Source organism: Aedes albopictus, chromosome 3 (assembly GCF_035046485.1).
Source record: "Aedes albopictus strain Foshan chromosome 3, AalbF5, whole genome shotgun sequence".
NCBI classification, from domain to species: Eukaryota; Metazoa; Arthropoda; class Insecta; order Diptera; family Culicidae; genus Aedes; species Aedes albopictus.
Genome location: NC_085138.1, coordinates 159,425,757 through 159,448,418, shown reverse-complemented (window position 1 = coordinate 159,448,418; position 22,662 = coordinate 159,425,757). Strand labels below are relative to the sequence as shown.

Sequence of the window (22,662 nt, the reverse complement as noted above, 5' to 3'; positions counted from 1 at the left end):
ACCAAATTCGTGAACGTGCTGTGAAGGCAACATTCCACGCGGTGAATGTAAATTACATTCACGCCGTGGAGAGTTGCATTTGCTGCATTATGTTGATTTTATTATTGACGCTACGCTAGTACATTGTTCTACAAAGTTTATGGTAAAACAAAAAATGAAAAAGTGCTCCATACATTAGTTTTTGCTACGATGTTTCTGAAGCGAGTTATTCGCAAGTGAATGTAAATGATTGCAAATGAATGATCCCATCCTTGGGTATAAGTTGTGCAAAGTATGTGGTCAATATTAGTACGCTAAGACAATCCGAAATGCCTCCGGGACCATGTGGATTTATCTAGAGGTGTTTTTGGAAGTTGAAAGTTTCAACAACATCCGACAAAAAACAAACAAGAAATGATCATTTTGGTGCTATTCCGAATGTTTTTTTTTTCTTCTTTATTAAAGTGGCTTTTCGACCGAGGCGAGTTCGCCACTACATATTCTGAATGTGAAAAATGTATGGTAGCTGGATAAAGGGTAATAGTTGTATCGGAACACTAATTCCGGAGTAGCCTCTATATTTATTATGAACATTCTCCAAACTCCGTAAGCGGACGTCCATCCAGTTTTCCTTCACGCCGCCACAATTTGCTATATCGCTCTCGGACACAATCCAATCCACGATCCAAATGACACTGAACGGTAGCAACTCCGCCACAATGAAGTGCTGCTGAAACCCTACGACACGTTCCGCACGCGAACGTGATTGAGAGATTCAAGTCCTGATGTCCGCGCGAGAAAGGAGAAATTGCACGCTCGCGGGGTTCAATGTGCCCATAAAAAAGCCCATAATGTATGCACGCGAGCAGGCGCCCTCCTGACAACGATGTTATTTCGGTTAGAGGTCCCAATCAGTGCCGGATCTAAAGTTTAGGGAGGGTTGGGTTGAAATTTTGTAAAACTAGAAAGCTAAGCTTCGAGAAGACTTAAATATGTAATATCCGTGGATTTTCCCAGTCTATGAAGTACGATCAGAGTATTTCGGGACGTCAGGTCAAATGTCCTCCACCCAACCGACAAAGTCCAGGCCTGAACTCAGAGTCTCAAAACACCACCAATCCCCAGGAAGAATTCCAATAATCCGGTGAAATGCAACTCGCCGACATCATTTAGGGCCCCCATATGAACGCAAGTGATATAATTTGTGCTTTTGATTCCGCTCGTGCCCGATCGAATCGATTGCAGGCGCTTTGGCATTTGAATCGTAAAAGTTCAAGCCTCTTACTCGGATAAGCTAATTGCCTGCAAATCAGCGAGAATTTAACTGTAATTTGGCTTCCCTTTTGCCGCCAGCCTACACGCACCGGACAAAGTGGAGTGTTTTCGCGACTCTTGCCCAAATCCCGATCTTTTTGGCAATTACCCCAGAACCAGAACCAGAATCGCACAGGGATCGTGTTTTGTTTGAATAAACTGTGTTGACCAACGGCCGACTGGTGGCGATGGAGTTCACACGCATCGAGTGACAGAACAGAATTAACCAAAAAACAAGAATGTCACTCAGACGGTTGGACGGTGGGTACTTACCTCTTGCGATTGCTGAGCGGAATTTTTAGCAGCCTTTCGCTCCTTCTTCGGTGCTCCTCCTCCTCCCGCAGTTCCTTGTAGAGCTGAAATCTCCTTCCGAAGAAGACCGATATTTCGGTCTTTGGATTTCAGCTCCTCCAGCTGTGAAGTGGAAAGAGATAAAATAGAACGTTTTAGATGGTTGGTTGAAATTACCGTTTCTTTTTTTTAGTTCTGCGTGCAATTACGACACTGCCTCTGAGTGTGTGACGGGATCAGTAGGTTAATTGTACTAACGGGGTTTGGCTGAACGAGATCGATGGACAGAAGAGAATGGAATTCTAACGATGGATATAAAGAGCTTTTCGTAGTCAACGTTAGCAGGAAAATGTTGAAATAAATAGACTATTTTTTTATCTTTATTAACGAGACTTTTAGTAATCCAGGGTTAGGGGCTGTCCATTAATTACGTAAGGGTTTATGAGGCGAGTCATACAAAAATATTTAGGGTTTCATACAAAAAATCTTACAAGGAGGGGTGGGGGTGTCAAACAATCGTCAAAATTCCCTTACGTAATAAATGGACAGCCCCTTAGTTCATCACGGGATCCACGCTTTACTTCCCTAGCAAAAAATCACATTCTGTGAATTTTTCGAGAGTGGGATTTGATCTCAGGTCCTTGTCGTGATATTCACGGGTTTTAACATCCAGCGCTCAAGCTTGTATGGAAAAACCACATGTCAAAAACTTCGATGGGCCCCCATCTCATTTCGTTCTATATGACGCCACGATGCTCTGGTCAAATTTTCAGCTCAATCCGTTAACATTTGGGCGGCGCTAAACTCGTTTGAAGTTTGAATGGGAGTTTATATGAGAAAACATCGTTTTTAGCATTTTTCTCTTGAGGGGTTCTAATTGTTCTTAAACCACGATTCTATAGAAATATAGCCTAGGATATGCCAAAACACTTTTTCGAAGACCGCAACGTGATTAGACTTGCGAAAAAAGCTATTGCCTAAACAGTACGTACCCATTCAATGAGATTTTATTGCTTTTATTGCTATTTTTATTCCTATATTGAGATTAGGGGCATAATGGACAACCGGGGCGAAATGGACACCCCTGTTTTTGCCGAAACCGTTGACTTTTATGTAGAACTTTTATTGCATAAGTGTAGAGGAACAAGTCATGGTTCTATTTTTCAAAAGTAGCATATATATTGCTCCAAACTAACCAAAATATCATTGAAATTGAAATATGTTTTTCATATGGTGAAATTCTTATAATTTCGATGCAGCATCAAATAAGGTATTACGAGTGTTGGAGTTTGTCCGTTATAAAAACAAGTGAATTGTTACCTTATCTACATGTATACGAAGATTTAGCAATGGATGAAGTATTTTATTTATGATCAGATTTTACTTAAAATAACAATTTTAATGTTGTAGTCGATTCGGCGCAAAATGAACACTGGCAATTACGAATGAATGTACGCGCATTGCATACTGTTAGGCGTTTTAGAATGTTTGGAAAAAATCAATCCGATTATTTTAGCCTAAAGTTTATTTAATTAACTTTGATGTTATGTAAACTCGTCTAAGATGGTGTATTATATCTGTGGTATTGATTAAGTAAGAAAATTACTTAACTGGTCGATGTAACCAAAGAATTAGCATAAAATATATAGGGGTGTCCAATATGCCCCGATGAGTGTCCATTTCGCCCCGTACCTTTCCTGCCAGCCCTGAAAAACACACGGTTTACAATTCATTATTTCTTCACAATAAAGACATTCTACCTCCTGTAAATGATTGAAACAAGTCAAAGTTGTAAGTAAACTGATAATATGTTAAGTTTTACTCTGTTATACAGGCTTAACGTACTCATTTGCTTAGGGTGTCCTTTATGCCCCTAATCCCCCTACATGTTAAATGTTAAGCACCACCAGTTGGTCTGCATGTAATATCTTTTCTTACAAACTTCGGACGACTATGCGGTCTTCGACAAAGTTTTTCTGCACATATAAGACTAAAGTTCTATATATCCGGTTATGTGATTTGAGTAAAAATGGTGACCTTCACGAGCAAAATGCAAAAAAAAACGATGTTTTCCCATATAAACTCCCATCCCATACAAACTTCGAACGAGTTTAACACCGCCCAAATGTTAACGGATTTAGCTGAAAATTTGACCAGAGCATCGTGGCGTCAGAAAGAACGAAGGGGAAAGGGGCCCATCGAACTTTTTGACATGTTGTATTTTGAGCCACGCTACAGCGCACATGTTACAGAAGAGTTAGGTTTTTGGTTGCACACCTATCAGGTATCAGGACCTAACAATGTCAGACACCTAACAATGTCAAGTTTTTCCAGAATTAAGTTAAAATTTCATAACCGTAGCTCTCATGCAACCAAAAATCTGAACTGTCGTGACTCTTCTGTGGCATGTGGGCTGTTTGGGCCCTTTAAGGTGAAGATATGACGAAGCCACACCTCAAATTTTCAAGTGCACAAATCTGATGAACCTTAATGTCGATTTGCGCTGAATAGTTGATCGTTTGTTTACTCACTGCCCGAGCAGATGGGAATAACAACAGCATAAGAAAATGTGTTATTTTGGCAAAATAACTGAGTACTAAAATAAGTTATTTTCATGTTATTAACATAACAAATTATGTTATAACCTTAGCTGTCATAAGCGGCAAAATAACAAAAATCATAACAAAAATATGTTCCTGGAAGACCAATTTAATAACATGTTTTGTTAGTTCGATAACAACATAATAACAATTAATTTGGGAAATATTTCGATAACAAATGTTGTTATTTGAAAGTTATTGATAACAATCCGAATGCAAAATTAGTTATGATTAGTTTGATATCACATAGTAAGTGTCCGGACAGCGGCACGCGTGTAAATCAAAGAGGTACCGCTGTCCGATCATTTTTGCACATTTTCCAACGCCTTGTCACGCCCAGGCCTGTGAACGAAAACATTTTGTAGTTTGTACACATAAAATTCTGCATATTAGTAGTTCCGTGTCAAAAACTCAGCTCAATCCATCAAAGCAAATCATAGTTACAGCATCTCAAACATGGCCATTTTGTATGAAAATCGGCGGTCGTCCGATCAGTTATGCACCACAGTGTACGTAACTAAATACTAAAAAAGGAACAGGTCATAATTTTCGAAGTGTTTACAAAATAATAAACTGGAATGCTCGTTCAACCCCAATTAGAGGAACTAATTAGATCATACGCACGGTATGCTGTAAACAATGTGTTGTAAACAAAATCTCGAATGATGTTGTTTCAATTTAAAACTTGTTATTGTTGTGCTATTGTTTATTACAAATATTGAATCACTCTCAATAGTATAATAATAACTAAATTTGTTCCATAACAAATCATATTATTAAAATATTATTTTATGGGTATATATCAATAGCTTAATCATAACAAAATAAGATTGTCAATCAGAACATGTTATGGAAAACTTATGCCTTGATAAGTTTTTAATAACAAAACAAGATATAAAAACAGATTATGTGATTTGATAGTTATTAGTTTGATATTCCCCTCTGCTCGGGTGGTGGTGACCAAACGATCAACTTTTCAGCGAAAACCAACATTCGGTTCTTCAGATTTGTGCTCTTGAAAATTGGAGGTGTGCAGGTGTGGCTTCGTCATATCTTCACCTTGATTTCTTGAAAAAAAAACCGGATTAATCCACCTAGTGGTGATAGTGCCTTTCTCGTCGAACATGTACTCATGATATTTCGGTCGACGTTAGCATCCTGAATCCTGTGAATAATTTACCATCAATACCAAGACGATAATAACAAGCTTAAACAATAGTAGTTTACGCAACAAGGTGCAGAATGACGATTTTTACAGCACGAGTCGTACATTTATCCAACGAGGCTTGCCGAGTTGGATAATTACGACGAGTGCTGGAAAAATCGAGTTCTGCACCGAGTTGCGTACAACGTTTTTTGCAATTTCATAAATTACCCTTGAGGATAGTTTTTTAACAAAACTTTTTCATCAAACTGCACACTGATGTTCATAGCCATATTTAAGAAAATCTGATCATAACAGGTTATACTGTGCAGTTGTCACAATTTTCCAAAACTGCGTCCAGAAAGCATCAAGAAGTTGACCAAAACTGAAAACAGTGCTGTAATGGTTCATTACGCAACGCAAATCAGTGCTGTAATGAACCATTACCGCACTGTTAATTTGGTGTGGGAAAGTAGGCCTTTTCCTGTCAGATTTGCGTGAGGTAAAACAGCCTATTACGATGAGAAATTGCAAAATAGTAGTTTACGCAACAAGGTGCAGAATGACGATTTTTACAGCACGAGTCGTACATTTATCCAACGAGGCTTGCCGAGTTGGATAATTACGACGAGTGCTGTAAAAATCGAGTTCTGCACCGAGTTGCGTACAGCGTTTTTTGCAAGTTCATAAATGACCGCTTGAGGATAGTTTTTATAAAACTTTTTCATCAAACTGTATACTGATGCTCATAGCCATGTTTGAGAAAATCTGATCATAGCAGGTTATACTTAGCAGTTGTCACAATTTTTCAATACTGCGTCCAGAAAGGATCAAGAAGTTGATCAAAACTGAAAACAGTGCTGTAATGGTTCATTACGCAACGCAAATCAGTGCTGTAATGAACCATTACAGCACTGTTAATTTGGTGTGGGAAAGTAGGCCTTTTCCTGTCAGATTTGCGTGAGGTAAAACAGCCTATTACGATGAGAAATTGCAAAAAATATATTTCACAACCAAAAATCACTTTGAAGTCTTCGATAAACATTTTCCTGCACACTTCAGGCTATATTTTATTATCATTGGTTACTAGATTCAAAAAATTTGACCAAAAAATGGAAGCAAGTGAAATCTATATATATATATATAAATGCAGTGGCATACGTGGGACCGCGCATAACTTGTGAACGGGTGGTCCGATTTGGGTCGTCTTAGTTTCGTTCTGTTAGTTTTCACCCAAGGAAGGTTTATGAAGCCTAAAACATGGGAAAATTGAGAATTTTTGAAAATCGGGTTTTCATACATTTTGAACGTTGGCTAGGGACTCGAAACGTCAAAAAACGCAGTAGGCAAGACAAAGTTTGCCGGGTACAGCTAGTTTTTTTTGAAATCCAATTCAAATTAGAACCATATCACAGAGCGCGAGGAGGAATCAGTCGGATCAAAATTTTGCGCAGCAATTTTAGACGCAGAAGGGGATTGAAAAACTTTGCTCGAGGATGATGCGATTAAATTTCAATTTTCTCATGGAACCCCCATTCTACCGTATATTTACACCTCAGGAATATGAGAGGATGTGATTTGATAACCCTGCATCAGTTTTGTCAATATTTTGTTCACTTACACATATTTATCGCTTGCATTGATTTTTTCACTGTTTTTATCACTTCCTGTGAGATACCCGGAACCGGTTCTAAGACTGTAACTATTGTCTCAAATATGGTCTTAGACTAGTCTCTTGCTAACTGTTCAACTGGTTTTCTGAAAAGCCGAAAATTGATGTGCATGCATGGATTTGATTCATTTTACATTTTGGTCATTGTGGCGGGACATACAAAACGGATCTGAGACTATATTTTGTAAACCGTTCATCAGGTTATCGAAAAAGCCTTGGTTTGATAAGTCGCATGCATGGGTTTGTCTCTTATATGCATTTGACCACTTCCAGCAAGACGCCCGGAACCGATTCCGGAATACTACTGGTTGTCTCAAATATGGTTTGAAGCCATTTTCTTGTTAACCGTTCATCGGGTTATCTAAAGAGCCGCGATGTGATGTGTTGGATGCATGGATTTGGTTCACTTTTACATTTGACCACTCCGGCGGGACATCCGGAACTGGTTCTAGAGCACTACCGGTAGTCTCTGCTGGCTATTTTCCTGCTTACTGTTCACCAGGTTATCGAAAAAGCCGCTATTTGATGTGTCGCATGCATGGGTTTGGTCAAGGGTTTCGTTCACTTTTATATTGGACCACTTCCGGCGGGACATCCGGAGCCGGTTCCGGAGCACAGCCGGTAGTCTCTGCTGTGATTAAAGGCTATTTTCCTGCTTACCGTTCTTCAGGTTATCGGAAAAGCTGCAATTTAATGTGTCGTATGCATGGGTTTGTTTCCTATCCACATTTGACCACTTCCGGCGGGACATCCGGAGCCGGTTCCGGAACACTACCGGTAGTCTCTGCTGTGATCTAAAGCTATTTTCATGCTTACCGTTCTTCAGGTTATCGAAAAAGCTGCTATTTAATGTGTCGCATGCATGGGTTTGGTTCCCATCTACATTTGACCACTTCCGGCGGGACACACGGAACCGGTACTGGTTTTCCTAAATATAGTCTGATTCCATTTTATTGCTAACCGTTCATCAGGTTATCTATAGAGATGCGCATGCATGGGTTTGGTTCAATTTTATATTTGGCCACTTCCGGCGGGGCACCCGAAACCGGTTCCGGAACACTATCAGTAGTCTCTGCTGGGTCAAAGGCTATTTTCATGCTCACTGTTCATCAGGTTATCGAAAAAGCCGCTATTTGATGTGTCGCATGCATGGATTTGGCTCACTTTTATATTTGGTCACCTCCGGCGGGACATCCGGAACCGATTCCGGAATACTACTGGTTCAGATATGGACTGAGAGTATTTTCCTGCTTACCGTTCGTCAGGTTATCGAAAAAGCCACGGTATGATATGTCGCATGCATGGTTTTGTGGCATTTTCATATCTGGCCCCTCCTTGGGGTACCGATCCGGAACACCTAAATGGCCATAACTCCGGAACGGCTGAACCGATACGAATCATTTTCAATAGGAAACAATGGGACCCGATTCCGCGTCGAAAGAACCGTTGATCATAAAAATCGGATGAGGTTTACTACCAAAAAGTGATGTGAGTTTATTTTGTACACACACATACATCACCTCAATTCGTCGAGCTGAGTTGATTGGTATATGTGACTCGACCCTCCGGGCCTTCTATCAATAAGTCATTTTTGGAGAAAGGCAAAAACAATGAGAGACTTATGGAGTAACTCTGACAGTAATTCAAAGGAAACATGCTTGGAAAAATTCTGGAGGAATTCCTAGAATCCGTAGGAGAATTTCTGGAGGGTTTTCTTTTTAAATGACTGTAGAATCGCAGACAAAAGTACTGGAAGAATTCTTGAAAAAAACCTCTAAATAAATTTCTGAGATATCGCTGGAGGATTTTCTGAAGGAATTTTCATGAAAATTTATAATGCAGTTTATAAAGGGATTTGTACACAAAAATCCTTAAACTACCACCTGAAGAAACTAAAGGAAAGAAAACCTGCAGAAACAAAAAAAGCTTGCAGGAATTATTTAGGGAACCAGTGAATAAAAAACAAGTGCATTTTTGAGGGCATCTTTGGAATTATACTTGAAATACATTAAAACCCCCATTGAAATCCTGGGAGGATCCCACACGAAACATTGAAAAGCAACAACTAAACAGTCCTGCAAGGAATCAATAAAGGAATCGCAGGAGAAAAGGGTCTGCGAACTTTTTGTAATGAAAATTTTCTTGCCTTCTTTTGGCATTGAGTATCTTCGAGCCTGCCTCAGGTATAGTGTTGGGAAATTTTGAATCGATGTTCGCAACATTAATGTTTTTGTTCCGGTTAATCGATTTTTTGAGAGGATGTTGAAGCGTTTTTGAAGTTTTTTTTTTTCAGAATGCACTGTAGAATTTACCATTCAAAAATGTACATAAAATCGAGGGTCCATATAATCCAGGAAATTCCTACCAGGAGTCTAAGTAAATCTTAGAATCCCTCTCAGGGTTCTGGGGCAATCTCCTTCGGGATTCTAACTGGATGTGTTGCTATACTACAGGAGAATTTCACTCAGGGATCTAGGAGAATCCGCCAGGGAGTTCTGGGGATATCCGTCTAAGCATTCTGGGAGAATCCCGAAGAAAAACTTCTCTTTGGATTCTGAGACAATCTATTACAGGATTCAGGGAGAATCCATCTCGGGAATCTGAGGAAATCCCTCATGATTCTGTAACAATTCCTCTAAAGATTCTGAGAGAATCAATCTCAGAAATCTGGCGTAATCTCTCCCAGGATGGTAGGGAAAACCTTGATAGAATTCAGTTAGAATTCTTATTGGAAGAGTCTTTCTTGGAATAAGGATTGTCAGGATGCTGGTGTGATAATTTACAGCATTTTGAAGGAATCTCTCACAGAATTTTAGAGAAATCCTCAGTGTTATGGAAGAGTCCCATTAGAAATTCTGGAGGATTTTTCTCAGCTGTATTATATGGGAATACCTATTAGAATTTTAGGGAATCTCTGGATTCTAAGGGAATTATTTCAGGATTTTGGGGAATTCTCTACCAGGGTTCCCTAACAAGGGTGAAACCCCTTTCAGGATTCTAAGATGATCTGGGTTGATTCCTCTAAGGATTCTGGGAGGTTCTCACTTAGGATCCCACTCAGAATTCTGATGAAATATTTCTCAGCATTCTCAGAAACTCCTCTCAGACTTCCTGAAGAATCATACGCAGTATTCTCAGAATTGTGGCGAAATTCCTCTCAAGATTCTGAAATCCCATATAACATTCTAGAGGCATCCTTCTCAGGATTCTGCGTTAGATCCTTTTAAGATTCTTGGTGAATATCACTAAGTATTCTGTGGGTACACTTCACAAGATTATCTGAAAAATCGGCTTTCTGGGTTAATCACCGTCATCATGATGACTGGAGAAATCCTTGGGATTCTTGGGCTATATTTTCTAGAGTCTAGTCTTCATTTCAGAGTTATCCTTTCAGAATTCTGGGAGAATTCCTCTTAGTAATCAGGGAAATTCCTTGACATGATCATGGGAAGATTCTCTTGAGATTCTGGTGTAATAATGTAAAGTATTCTTGAAGAATTACTCGCAGAATTCTAGGACAATCTCTTTCAGGAGTTAAGGGAAGTCCTTCCAAAGATTCTGCGGGGAATGACTTTCAGGAATGTGAGGGGTTTTTTATGTTTTGTTTCGGAATACCTCTCAGAATTCCAGAGAATCCTTCTCAGGATACCGGGAAGTCCATTCTAGAAGTATTCATAATCCCTTCCAGGGAGAATCCATTCAGGATGTTAAAGAAATTTTGAGAGAATACTTAAAAGGATACAGGAGGAATTCTTCTCAGGATTCCAGGTGAATCCTTTCTCTCAGAATTCTGTGAGAGTATATCACAGGTTTCTTTGGCAATCCCGCCCAGTGTTAGGGTTCTAAGCTACCTTTTTCAGAATTCTGGGTCATTTCTTTTAAGTATTGTGAGAATCTCTCTCAGTATTCTAGATGAATTTATTTCAAGAATGTGGAAGAACCTCTCTTGGAATTCCGGATAATTCCTCTTAGGATTCTGGAGCATTTTAGGAGAATTCAAAGGGAAAGCTTCGCTTAGGATTTTAGACAATCTATCACAGGATTCTGGGAGAATTCATATCGGAGTTCTGAGACAATTCTTCTCATAGATATGGAGAAATCTCTCTTATGATTCTAGGAAAATTCTTAAAAGATTTCAGTGCTTAGTACAAGAGAATTCCTACCAAGATACCGGAAGAGTCTTGCGTTCTTTTCTAGATAATGTCGCTCAGGATTCTGTTGTAATAATGTTCAGCATTCTGAAGAAATCTCAGTAATAATTCATGAGGAACTCCTTTTAGAATTCTGGAGGAGTCTCTTTAAAGATCCTGGGAAAGTTTCTATCAGCAATCTGCGGGAATTTATCTCAGTACTATATTGAAATACTTCTCAGAGTTTTGGGGAATCTTAGGATCTCAGATTTTTTCTTTCGATTCAAAAATATTAAAATTCCTTTTTTTTCAGAATGCACTGCTTCCACGTTATTTCCATTTTCAAGTCAGAGTTGCGAAATGTTCGATGTGCAATCTCAAATGTTGATATTGAATTTATTAAGACAAATAAAACATATCTTGAACTTGAACTATATACACTAAACGAATCATTTCATAGTTTTGTATTTTTTATAATATCGAATCGATGTGAAAACATCGATTCAAAACATTCGATTATATCGGTGAATCGATTATCTGATCCGATTCGAATCGATTCATAAAAACCGATGTCTCAGCCAGATTTGCCCAATGCTACTCAGGTAAACAAATGGAATATGGTTATTGGCAGAAAAAGCTCTCAACTGTACAAGTGCTCATAGTACACTAAGCTGAGGAGGCCTTGTCCCAATCGGGACGTTACGCCGAGAAGAATGAGAAGGCTACCGGTACCAGTGGTATTTAAGACATAGTTTTAATGGGTCAATAAATTAGCATAATAAAAAAACAATGATTCATTCCAATATCTGATTGATCTTGGTCATATTCTTGTTTAAAATACTACCAATCCACTAAGAATGAATAGGATTCTACCCCTATATATTCCGAACACTCCCCACCATCAGTCAGATAAGCAAAATGTTCCATTCATAAGGAACATTAAATTCCACATACCCTCTTCTACAAAAACCCCTCCACTCCCATCCTGCAAAATCCCTTGCATCCCGTGTGGAGGCTAACTGCAAAGACAGAGGCGTGAGAATCTGCCTCCGGGCAAACTTGGCATGCACACAGCACAAATCGCGGGCAATTCGAGGTACTTATATTCAACCCGGCCCATCTTCACCACCGCCACAGTCCAGCCAGCAGCAGTCACCAGTCCCCGAGCAGAGGAAAATAGCAGATTGATAACAACAGAATCACATAGCCTGTTTTTATATCAAAATTTGTTATTGTTAACTAATCAAAATATATACTTTTTATAACATGTTTTGTTGGGCAATTTTATTTTGTTATGTTCAAGTTATTGAGATATATACACAAGATAACATTTCAACTATATATTTTGTTATACAACAAGTTTAATTATTATTCTGCTGAAGAAAATGTACAAATACGTGGTGAAGAATAACACAGCAGTAACAAGTTGAAAAGATTCTGTTATTAAGTTGTAATTGGTCTAATAAAACATGTTATTGAATTAGTCTTTCAGGAACATTTTTTTGTTATGATATATGTTATTTTGCCGCTTATGACAGACAAGTTTATAACATCATAATGTTATGCTAATAACATAAAAAATACTGATTCCATTATACAGTTATTAAGCCAAAATAACATATTTTATTATGCTGTTGATATTTTCTTCTGCTCGGGTCAGCTAATTTGGTATTCTGTCTGGGGCGTGCTGCACATATACCTTACGTTTGGGAGGTTGTTTGTTGGTTGGGGACGTACAATGCAAAGCTCGAAACCCTTGAGCACCATTCATCTTCTTCACCGATGAAGCAGCAAGGCAAGCAAAGAACAAAACCACATTAAAAAATCTCCCGATGATGATTCCTTCTCGGGCTTTGCTTCTGCTTAACCCAGAGAATCATAAATCGCCAGGGGCCATCCCAAACGGTTGTTGCGCAGAGGATTCCTATGGTTTGCGATTTTTTGTTACATATGGATCGCAGAGGATGGTAAAATGTGCCCCATGGGCACAACTCAGGCAAATTACAGCTTTGTGCAGTTGCCTCACCGATAAGGTTCATTCATAATTTTGCTTAATTGAAGAATTTTGTACATTACGCCAAAAAAATATAATCTCTTTGTTGGGACGAATGCGTTTGTGAAGACGAAGAACATGCAGCGTTTAATAATACGGTTTCCATCAACCGTCATAAATCGAAACGTGAATTCCGGGGATAGCTTTGGATGGATGAAAATAAAACGAAACAATACACCACTAAAACAAGATTTTCGTGAGAGATTTCAAAGCGCCAAACATTTAGGCAGGAGTGACTCATCTCAACACAGATTTTAAGCAGCAGCAGCAGCAACATCATGCGCCAAACGAGACAAGCTTTGATAGGATCGGTGTCCCGCCATTCATAAATAAGGCTCATCCGGCTAGAAATACCTAAGCAGCTTCGGTGGTGGTCATGTTTGATATATTTTGAGGATTTAAAATGGAATCTCCGTCTAAAATTTGATCGAAGCAGTGCAAAAAAAATATTAATGGTAAAACATATTTTGACCATGGAAATAATTGTATGCACCATAACATATTGAATTATGGCCATTGCACAATGTATGTACTGCCGTTTAGGTTCCAGATTCGTAAAAAAAATCATTCCAAAGTTTTCTTTGGATTATTTTTTCAAAGATTCCTTAAGAAAATCTTTGAGAGATTTAAAAACACTCCAGAGATTCATTCTCAAAATCTTCTTGGGATACTTCGAAGTAGGGCTCTAAGTTTTAAAAAATCTGATTAAAAAAAAAGTTCTGAAATTATTTTAATTTTATAGAATTTTTTTCCAGAAATTGTTTTAGAAGAGATTGCTGCAGAAATTCCACTGGAAATTATTCCAGACACGTTACAAAAATTCGTTCAAAAGAATCTTTTTTAAGAAAAAAATTTGGAAAATTCATCAAGGGATTCTTTTAGAAATTTGTCCAGTGATTCTCCAGAAATTCCTTTAGATGCTAATTCAGAAATTCTCAGAAATTTATTTCGTTTTTTTATTCAAGAAAGTATTTCAAATCAAATTCCTGCAGAAACTGATTCCACCAGGCATTCCTTCGCGAATTCAGGAAAAAAATCTCCAAAGATTGATTTAGAAATTTTCTTTTTGAAGATTGTTTTAGAAATTGCTTCAGTGATTCCTCAAGAAGTTCTTTTAGATATTACTCCAGAAATATCTCGAACGATTCCGGGAAGTTTTTCAGAATTTCAGTTTAAAGACTTTTGCAGGCATTTCTCCATGCATTTCATCAAAAAATCTTCGAAGAATTTTTCAAGAACTTCCTCTGGAGATTTCTTCAGAAATCTCTCCAGAGATTCCTTCGGAAAGTTTTCGAGGATTTTATACAAAAACTTCCAGGGGTGTCTTCAAAAATTTCTCCAGACATCCAGCCTCCAGAATGTCTCCAGGGATTTATTTAGAAAACCTTTCCTAGGATTTAATCAGGAATTTCTCCATGGATTACTAAAGGAAAACTTTGAAGATTTTTTCAATGGGCTCCTTTTAAAATTCCTCTTTCTAGGAATTCCTTGATATAAGCTTCCATATATTCCTATACAATTTCCCCCAAAGTTTTCTTTGGAAGTTCTTCTTGGGGTTTGGAAAATCTTCCAGAAATTTCTTCAAAAAAATTTTCTCGGAATTTCTTCAAGAACTCCTTTAGCAAATCTGTCATAGATTGTTTTCGAAAATGTTGCATGAATTCTTTTAGAAAAGCCATTAAACATTCCTTTCAGAATATCTTACATGGCTTGCTAAAAAAAATCTCCAGGAATTCTTCAAGAAACCTTGCAAGAAATTCCTCCAAAAAAAATTCAGAAATTTCTTCAATATTTCCTTTAGAAAATCTTCCATGAATTCCTTCAAAAACTCCTCCAGGGATACCTTCAGAAAATCTTCTATGAATTCTTTAGAAAATCTTTCAAAAATTACTACAGTTTTTTTTTATTTGTAGTTTTATGTATTTTTTCTGAGATTCTTGCACTGGTTGCTTTAGAAACTACTGCAGTGATTTCTTCAGGATTTTTTTCTTGGATTTTCTCAGGAGTTCGTTAGGTCATTAAGGAATACCAAGGCAAATTTCCAAGAATGTCTACTTGATTTTCTTTGAAGATTCCTTCTAAAATTCCTGCATGATTTCTTTCATAAGTTGCAGCAGCAATTTTTTTTTCCAAATATCTTTCGAATGTTCCTTCAAATATTCTTTTAGGAATTCCAAGAAATTTTTCGAAGAATTCCTACATAAATTTCATCAAAGATTCCTGCATACATTAATTTGATAATTTTTTGAACAATTCAACCAAGAATTTCTTAAAGAATTTCTGCAATAGTTTGTTCTGCAAATTTAACCAAGAATTCGGTAAAGGGTAACTCAATAAAATTACTCCAAGAATTCCTTTCAGAAATTCTTCCAAAGATTTCATGAAAAATTGCTTCATAAAATCCTTAAGACTTCTTACAGGCATTCCTACAGAAGCTCCTCTATGACAATCTCTAGGGATTCTTCCAAAAAGTTTTTCTGAAGTTCCTTTAAAGAATTCTTCAAAAGTCATCGGAGGAATACTAAAAAAAATCATAAAAGATTCTTCAAGAGTTATTATTCTTTTAGGAGACTTTCCGTAAAAGAAAAACTTTTAAAATTCTTTCGAGGAGCCTTTGTAAAAATTCTTCTAAATTTTCATCAAGTATTTGTCCAAATATTTGTTTAGAGGTTTCTAGAATTCCTCCAAAAATTCCTTTAAAAAAATTGCTGTGATTATTCAAGGAATTCCAACAAAGGTATCTATAAATTTCAAGAATACATTGAACACTTTTCCTAAGGATATTTGCATGAGATTTTTTTAAGAAGTCCCTCAAAGATTTTTACGAAGTCCTTCAAAGATTCTTTCAGCGAATTCTTCAAAGATGTGATAGTACTTCATACATACAAGTTTTTCTCCGAATATTTCTTCCGGAGTTTCTCCAAAGAATCTTCACGAATTTCATCAGGAAATTCTCAAACTATTCACCTACTAAGGTTTCCTCAAACGATCGTCCAAAAATTTGCTCAAGAATGCCTTCATCGGCTCTTAAATAAATAAATCATTAATGCATAACTAGGGGAATTCCTGTGGGATTTCTTCAAAAATTTCTCTAACGATTCTTTCAGGAACTTTTCCAAGAATATTAATTTCTTTAAGAAATTTCTTCCAAAAAAATCTTTGAAACCGCCAAAGATGCTTTCACAATTTCTGGAAGAAGCATTTTAGAATTCCTACGAGGATTAATTCAGCATTTGATTACTCCAAGAAACATGTCTTAAGGTATCTTTGGAAGAACTCTCACATAAACCATGGAAAAATTAACCGTTCAGAAATTTTTGAAGCAATTCTTGGAGAAATTCTTGCTCGACATATTGGAAAAAAAATCTATTGATATTTGTGGAGGACTTTTTTTAAGAAACCTTGAAAAAATATTTTGAGGAATTCCTGAAACAATTTCTAACGCAACGTTTGAAGAAATTCCTCAAAAAACCTGGCAGGAAACCTCGAAAGAGCATTAGAGAGTTCCGTGATGTAATTCTTGCAGAATAATTGGACAATGCTTGATGAAAATCTTGCAAATATTTCATCTTTTTTCCCAGTGATTTCTTAAGAAACTTCAGCAAAGACTTTCTTAGAAAATTTCTTTCAAAATTGCACTACTGGAATCTACAGAAATCACTTCAGGAATTCAGTCATAAAATCTGTCAAGGAGTCTTTCAAAAATTCTACCAGATAATTTTAATGACAATTTCTCCAGGGGTTTCCTTCAGATACGCCGATAAGAATTTCTTGAAAATTTTCACCAAAATTATTTTAGGAAGTTTTCTTTAGATTCCTCCTGAAACTTTTCCTAGGATAACTACAGCCAGGAAGTCCATTAGATAATCCTTTTAAAGGAATCAGACGTCTCTCCAGGGATCCAAAAGTTATATATTCGAAGAGTTCATTTTTCTGCGTATAACGTGATTTTATTGCGTTCAAAGTTCTTTGTTTTGATGGTTAAATAAACAAAACCGTTTTAATTTTCGTAGATAGAATGACAGTTCAATTGATAAAATGACAGTTCACTCCGAAGAATTTTTTTCCCATACAAATTTTAAATGAATTTTAAAAATAGTTTCCCTGCACCAAAAATTATGAAATTTTGAATTTCAACATTTTTTTGGGCAGAGATTCCGAAATAACCTGGATACCCCTAAAGAACCCAATTCTTCCAGAGAATTTCTCCAAGAATTCCATTGTAAATATCCGAAGGAATGTCTTTAGGAATTCATCCAGAAAATCCAGGTATTCTCGCATTATTTCTTTCATATATTCTAGCAGGAACTGCTGCAGAAATTCATGCAAAAAATCATACAGTATTTCTTACGAGTTCCAGAAGTATTCGACCGTATATTTCCCCAAATTCCTCCATCATTTCTTCCAAGGATACTTCTAGTATTTTTTTACGGATTCAGAAATTTATCCAGTAATGTTTCCTAGCAATTTCTACAGCAATTCCAATGGAAAATTCTCAAAAAAGTTTTCGGATTCATCCAGCAATATCCTTCAGGTACTCTATTCAAGGATTTTGCTTTTGAACTCTTCTAAAACTTCCCTTGGAGCTCCCAAAAAGTTTTCCCTGATATCCCTTCAAGGAATGTTTATGGAGACTTCTTCAGAAAATTCTTAAGGGATTCTACATACACTCCCGTGCAAAAGTTTGGGGTCACCCCCTCAAAAACATGGAAATGTTTTTCGGCCATATCTCAGTCATCTTTCATTTAATCCACTCGTTCTTAGACTCTATCGAAAGATAAAGAGTTAGATTTGATTCATAGGTACTTTTCACAAATTTTATATGAAATTTTTAGTACAAAAAGTTTAAGTTTAGGTAAACTTAAACATGTAACATGTTTTTCCTAAATCTGTACGAAAAATTGTTTTCCGTGAAATTGGAAATTGGGTCGTCCAAATTTTGAAATTGAAGTTGCATTTGAACCCTATTTCTATCCTCTTTGAGAGCCATTTATTAGATTTTAGCGAAAAAAATCATAACATAATTTAAATTGTCGAGTTAGGTTTACAAGTCACCGTGCAAAAGTTTAGGGTCACCTACCAAATGAAGTCTGAGTCGGATTTTTATTCAAACCGTCATTTTTTTGGTGCAACTCCAATTCCTTCTATGATAGTTAAATGGCAAGACACAGAAATTGTTATGAAATGTTCATAAACTAAGTTCTAGACTAAGTAAAGGTAGACAATAGTATATAAAATCCATACTAAATCAGCTAAATTCGTTATATAAAGTGCGAAAGAGGATAGAAGTGAGATAAAAATGACTAATTCGTGAATTCTACCCTATATAACTGTAAGTGTTAAAACCACAAATACACAATTTTCCCAAAAAAAAACATTACAATGAATGTCATTTCTCCGAATGTACTATTACATTCGAGATTTAGTGTTTTGGTGCAAAGCAAAGGGATAACTTTTTGATGAAAATGCCATTCAAATTAAAATATGTAACATTCCTTAAACTTATGGATTTTGGGGTAATGGTTTGCTTGTGGTTATAACACCTATTGTTATTAGGGTACAATTCGCGAATCAGTCATTTTTATCTCACTTCCATCCTCTTTGGCACTTTATATAACGTACTTAGCTGATTTAGTATGGATTTTATATAATATTTTCCGCCTTAACTTAGTCGAAAACTTAATATATGAACATTTCATAATCATTTCTGTGTCTTGCCATTCAACTATCAAAGAAAGAATTGAAGTTGCACCAAAACGAAATGACGATTTGAACAAAAATCCGACTCAGACTTTATTTGGAAGGTGACCCCAAACTTTTGCACGATGCACCATCCTAAGGGGTGACCCCAAACTTTTGCACGGTGACTTGTAAACCTAACTCAATAATTTAATTTATGTTATGAATTTTTCCGCTAAAATCTAGTGAATGGCTCTCAAAGAGGATAGAAATAGGGTTCTAATGCAACTTTAATTTTAAAATTTGGTCGACCCCATTTTGAATTACACGCAAAACTATTTTTCGTACAGATTTAGGAAAAACATGTGAGTTTAGGTAAACTTTTTATGCAAAAAAATTCATATAAAATTTGTGAAAAGTACCTACGAATCAATCCCAATTCTTTATCTTTCGATAGAGTCTGAGAACGACTGGATTAAATGAAAGATGACTGAAATATGACCGAAAAACATTTCCATGTTTTTGAGGGGGTGACCCCAAACTTTTGCACGGGAGTGTACACTCCCGATCAAAAGTTTGGGGTCACCCCCTCAAGCATGCCTTTTTTGGGCAAATATTTCCGCCAATTTGCGTCTAATTCCACAACCCCAAACATTTGGTCGATGACATCAAGAGTGAATTTACTTAATAACTTTTTGTCTAGAATCTTTAGCCAAGTTCTGCAAAAATCACACCCATTTTCCAGCAATACTGCGATTTGTTTTGAATAAAAATAGAAAATTTGGCAACTTTAGCTTGAGTTTACATGCAAACATTTTTGAAAAAGTTTCACCCAAATCATGTTCAAAATTACTTTGACTTATTATCTTTTGACTGAGATCTAGAGTTTTGAAATCGAACGCAAATTGACGGAGATATGGGCCTAACAAGATGACATGTTTTTGAGGGAGTGACCCCAAACTTTTGAAGAATTTAAAATATCAAATTAAGGATTTTTTTAAATAATTCAGCAAGGGATTTCTGTGACGGAAATTCCTCTAAAGTTCCAACTACAATTCCTTGAGAAAATCCTTCGGGGATTTCTGCTGAAAGTCCTACAAAGGTTCCTTCTGAAATGGCGTTTGCGATTCCGCCAGTAATATCTCCTGGGATTCCTTCAAAGATTTCACCTGGGATTTTTTCAGCATTTCTGTCAGAAATTGCACAAAACATTACTGGAGGAATTTTGGTTTACTGAAGTATTCCCTTAAACATTTTCTAAAGGAACCACTTTAAGAACTCCAATAGATAACTTTAGAGTGGAGATTCCTTGAAGAAATTCTGGAAAATTTCCGGAAGGATTGCTGAACTAATATTCCAGAAGCAATCTTTGTAGGAAATCCTAGAGTAATCGTTGCGGGAAAACCTGAAAGGATATCCTCAGGTATATCTGAAGGAATTCCTAAAAGAAGTTTATGTGAAACTTCTGGAGGAATTTTGAAAAATATTCCAAGAAAATACTCCTGGAGAACTTTATGAAGAATTTTCTAAAGAAATCTTTAAATGAATTTCTGGAGTGGTTCTGAGGAATTAACTGAAGAGATTTCTAACGCACTATTAAAAAAAATTGGTGAAATTTCTTAATTTCTTAAAAAAAAATGCATAAATGAATCAAAAATTTCCATAAATAATTGATTTTTGAGCAATTAAAAACGTCAAAAATGCAATGAATAATTCAACTGTTGCAACAAAAAAAGCCGATTTTCACACCAAAAAACTTCGAATTTTCCATAAATAAATTCGATTTTTCAATAGTAAATTAGAAAATTCACAATAAAAAAATATCGAAAAAGCAATAAATAATTCAAAAAGTGCAATAACCAAAAAAATATATTACCAATAAATGTCAAAAAACGAGCGATAAACGTAAATGCATTTTGAGCCAAAACATTATATCCCTTTCGTGACGAACCAGCACAATTGTGCTGTTGAGCGGTAGTGTAAAAAAAACTTTTGCTTGCGTTGCCTGTGAGATTCACCACAACAAGATATACAAAAAGTGGACAAAAACCGTAAAACATGAAAAAGTCTTGTCTGTCGCATAATTTTCAATTTCGATTTGTCCAGGTAGTCAAAGCTAGAAATCGAAAGATAAAGAGTAGTTCTTTCAAATGAGGTAAAATAATTGTTGTTTTGTAGGAAAATCTAAGAGTTCTTGAGAGCCAAAGTTGAGCCATTTGTATGGAGATTTCAATTTTTTGTGCTCCGTCACGAAAGGGATCCCGAGCAGAAGGGCATACCTTACAAATACCATGCGAAGAGCAACCTCTGCTCTAATATCTAAAATTGTTATTGCTGCGTTATTCTACGAAATGTTATGAGAACATCACAATAACAGTTGGAGATATTTGAGCAGAGTTTGGTATTGATGTAGTATTTGTTGGTTTAGCAATAAAAATTAGCGAAGAACAAAATTTGCTATTACATCATGAAGTCATCGAACAAATGAAAATTTAATAACAAGAAATGTTATTAACTTGTTATTCAATAACTTTGGGATACCAAATACAGCACTTGAAACTTTAGGTATGCATTCATTATTGAAATAACAAGACTTGTTATTTTGTAGGTGTTATTTATACAAAATTTTGGTGTTCGTTTTTGTTATTTTGCCTCTTATTACCACCTAATGAAGGGTATATCAAGGTATAGTAGTATTTAAGATAAATACCTTGACATGTTATTCACTTGTTATTTTCTTCTGCTCGTGATATAGACCATGCGGCGAAGCCGCATAGACGATTGAGGAACTAAGGCGGCTGAAGGCCGCCGAAGTTTCCCATATCCGATGCACCGCAACTGCATCAATTCAGTTCAAGGCAAACCAAAGATCCAAGAATTTGCCCGGTATAATGCAAACATAGATATTATCCCTTTTTTAGGTCCGACGAGCGATAGCGAGTTCGGACAGCAAGCAATTGCTCGGTAAATTGCAATCATAGCTACGCAGGCTTTTCAGTCATATAAGTGCGATCCAGCATTTCACTGTCTAATATTTTCCTGCATTCGTTTTTCATGGGTAATTTCGTAATTTTTTTATTGCATTTTTTGAATTTTTGTTGCTTTTTTGATATATTTTTTTATTGTGAATTTTCTAATTTATTATGGAAAAATCGGATTTGTTTATGGAAAATTCGTAGTTATTTGGTGGGATATATAGCTTTTTTTATTGCAACATTTGATTTATTCATTGCATTGTTGACGTTTATAATTGCTCTAAAATCAATTATCTATGGAAACTTTTGATTTATTTATGCATTTTTTTATTTGTTTATGGAACTTTTGTTATTTATTACTGCTTACACCCCTGTTTCTTCACTGGGACTTTTCGAATAATTTATGGGAAATTTTGTATTTAATATGGAACGTTTAATTGTCTGCCTTATTCTTTACTGTATTTTCTCAGACATTCCGCCAGGATTTCCTTCAAGAATATTTCTAGGAATATCTCCTCAGTTTTTTTTTCTGAATCTCAGAACCAAGGCATTTGTACAGAAATTTCTTTAAAAATATCTCAAAAGTTAAAGGAATATTGAAAAGGTTTCATCAATTTGTTTTTTTTTCAGTTATCTCTCTGGGAATTCCCCCAAAATCTTTGTGGGGATTTTCATGTGAGATTATTTCAGGAATTCCTCTAAACATTTCACAAGTGATTCTTTCAGAAATTTTAACGGATCATTTCTCAACGAATTGCTTCAGATATTCCTCAAGCGGTTTTTTTTATAAGTATTCCTTCAGAGATTTATGCTGGAGTTTAAATA

At 36.2% G+C, this 22,662-nt stretch overlaps 1 protein-coding gene across 3 annotated transcripts in view; it reads right to left on the bottom strand.

Annotated features, from left to right (window-relative positions):
• LOC115260992 (uncharacterized) overlaps positions 1-22,662 on the bottom strand; it is a 576,828-nt gene that overhangs the window by 499,668 nt on the left and 54,498 nt on the right. For all 3 annotated transcript variants that reach the window (XR_009995597.1, XR_009995598.1, XM_062842280.1), the window contains exon 5: positions 1,567-1,707. Coding sequence is in view for 1 of the 3 variants with exons in the window: in XM_062842280.1 (XP_062698264.1) it covers positions 1,567-1,707 (141 nt within the window). In the remaining 2 variants the exon portion in view is untranslated. The remainder of the gene's footprint in view (positions 1-1,566; positions 1,708-22,662) is intronic.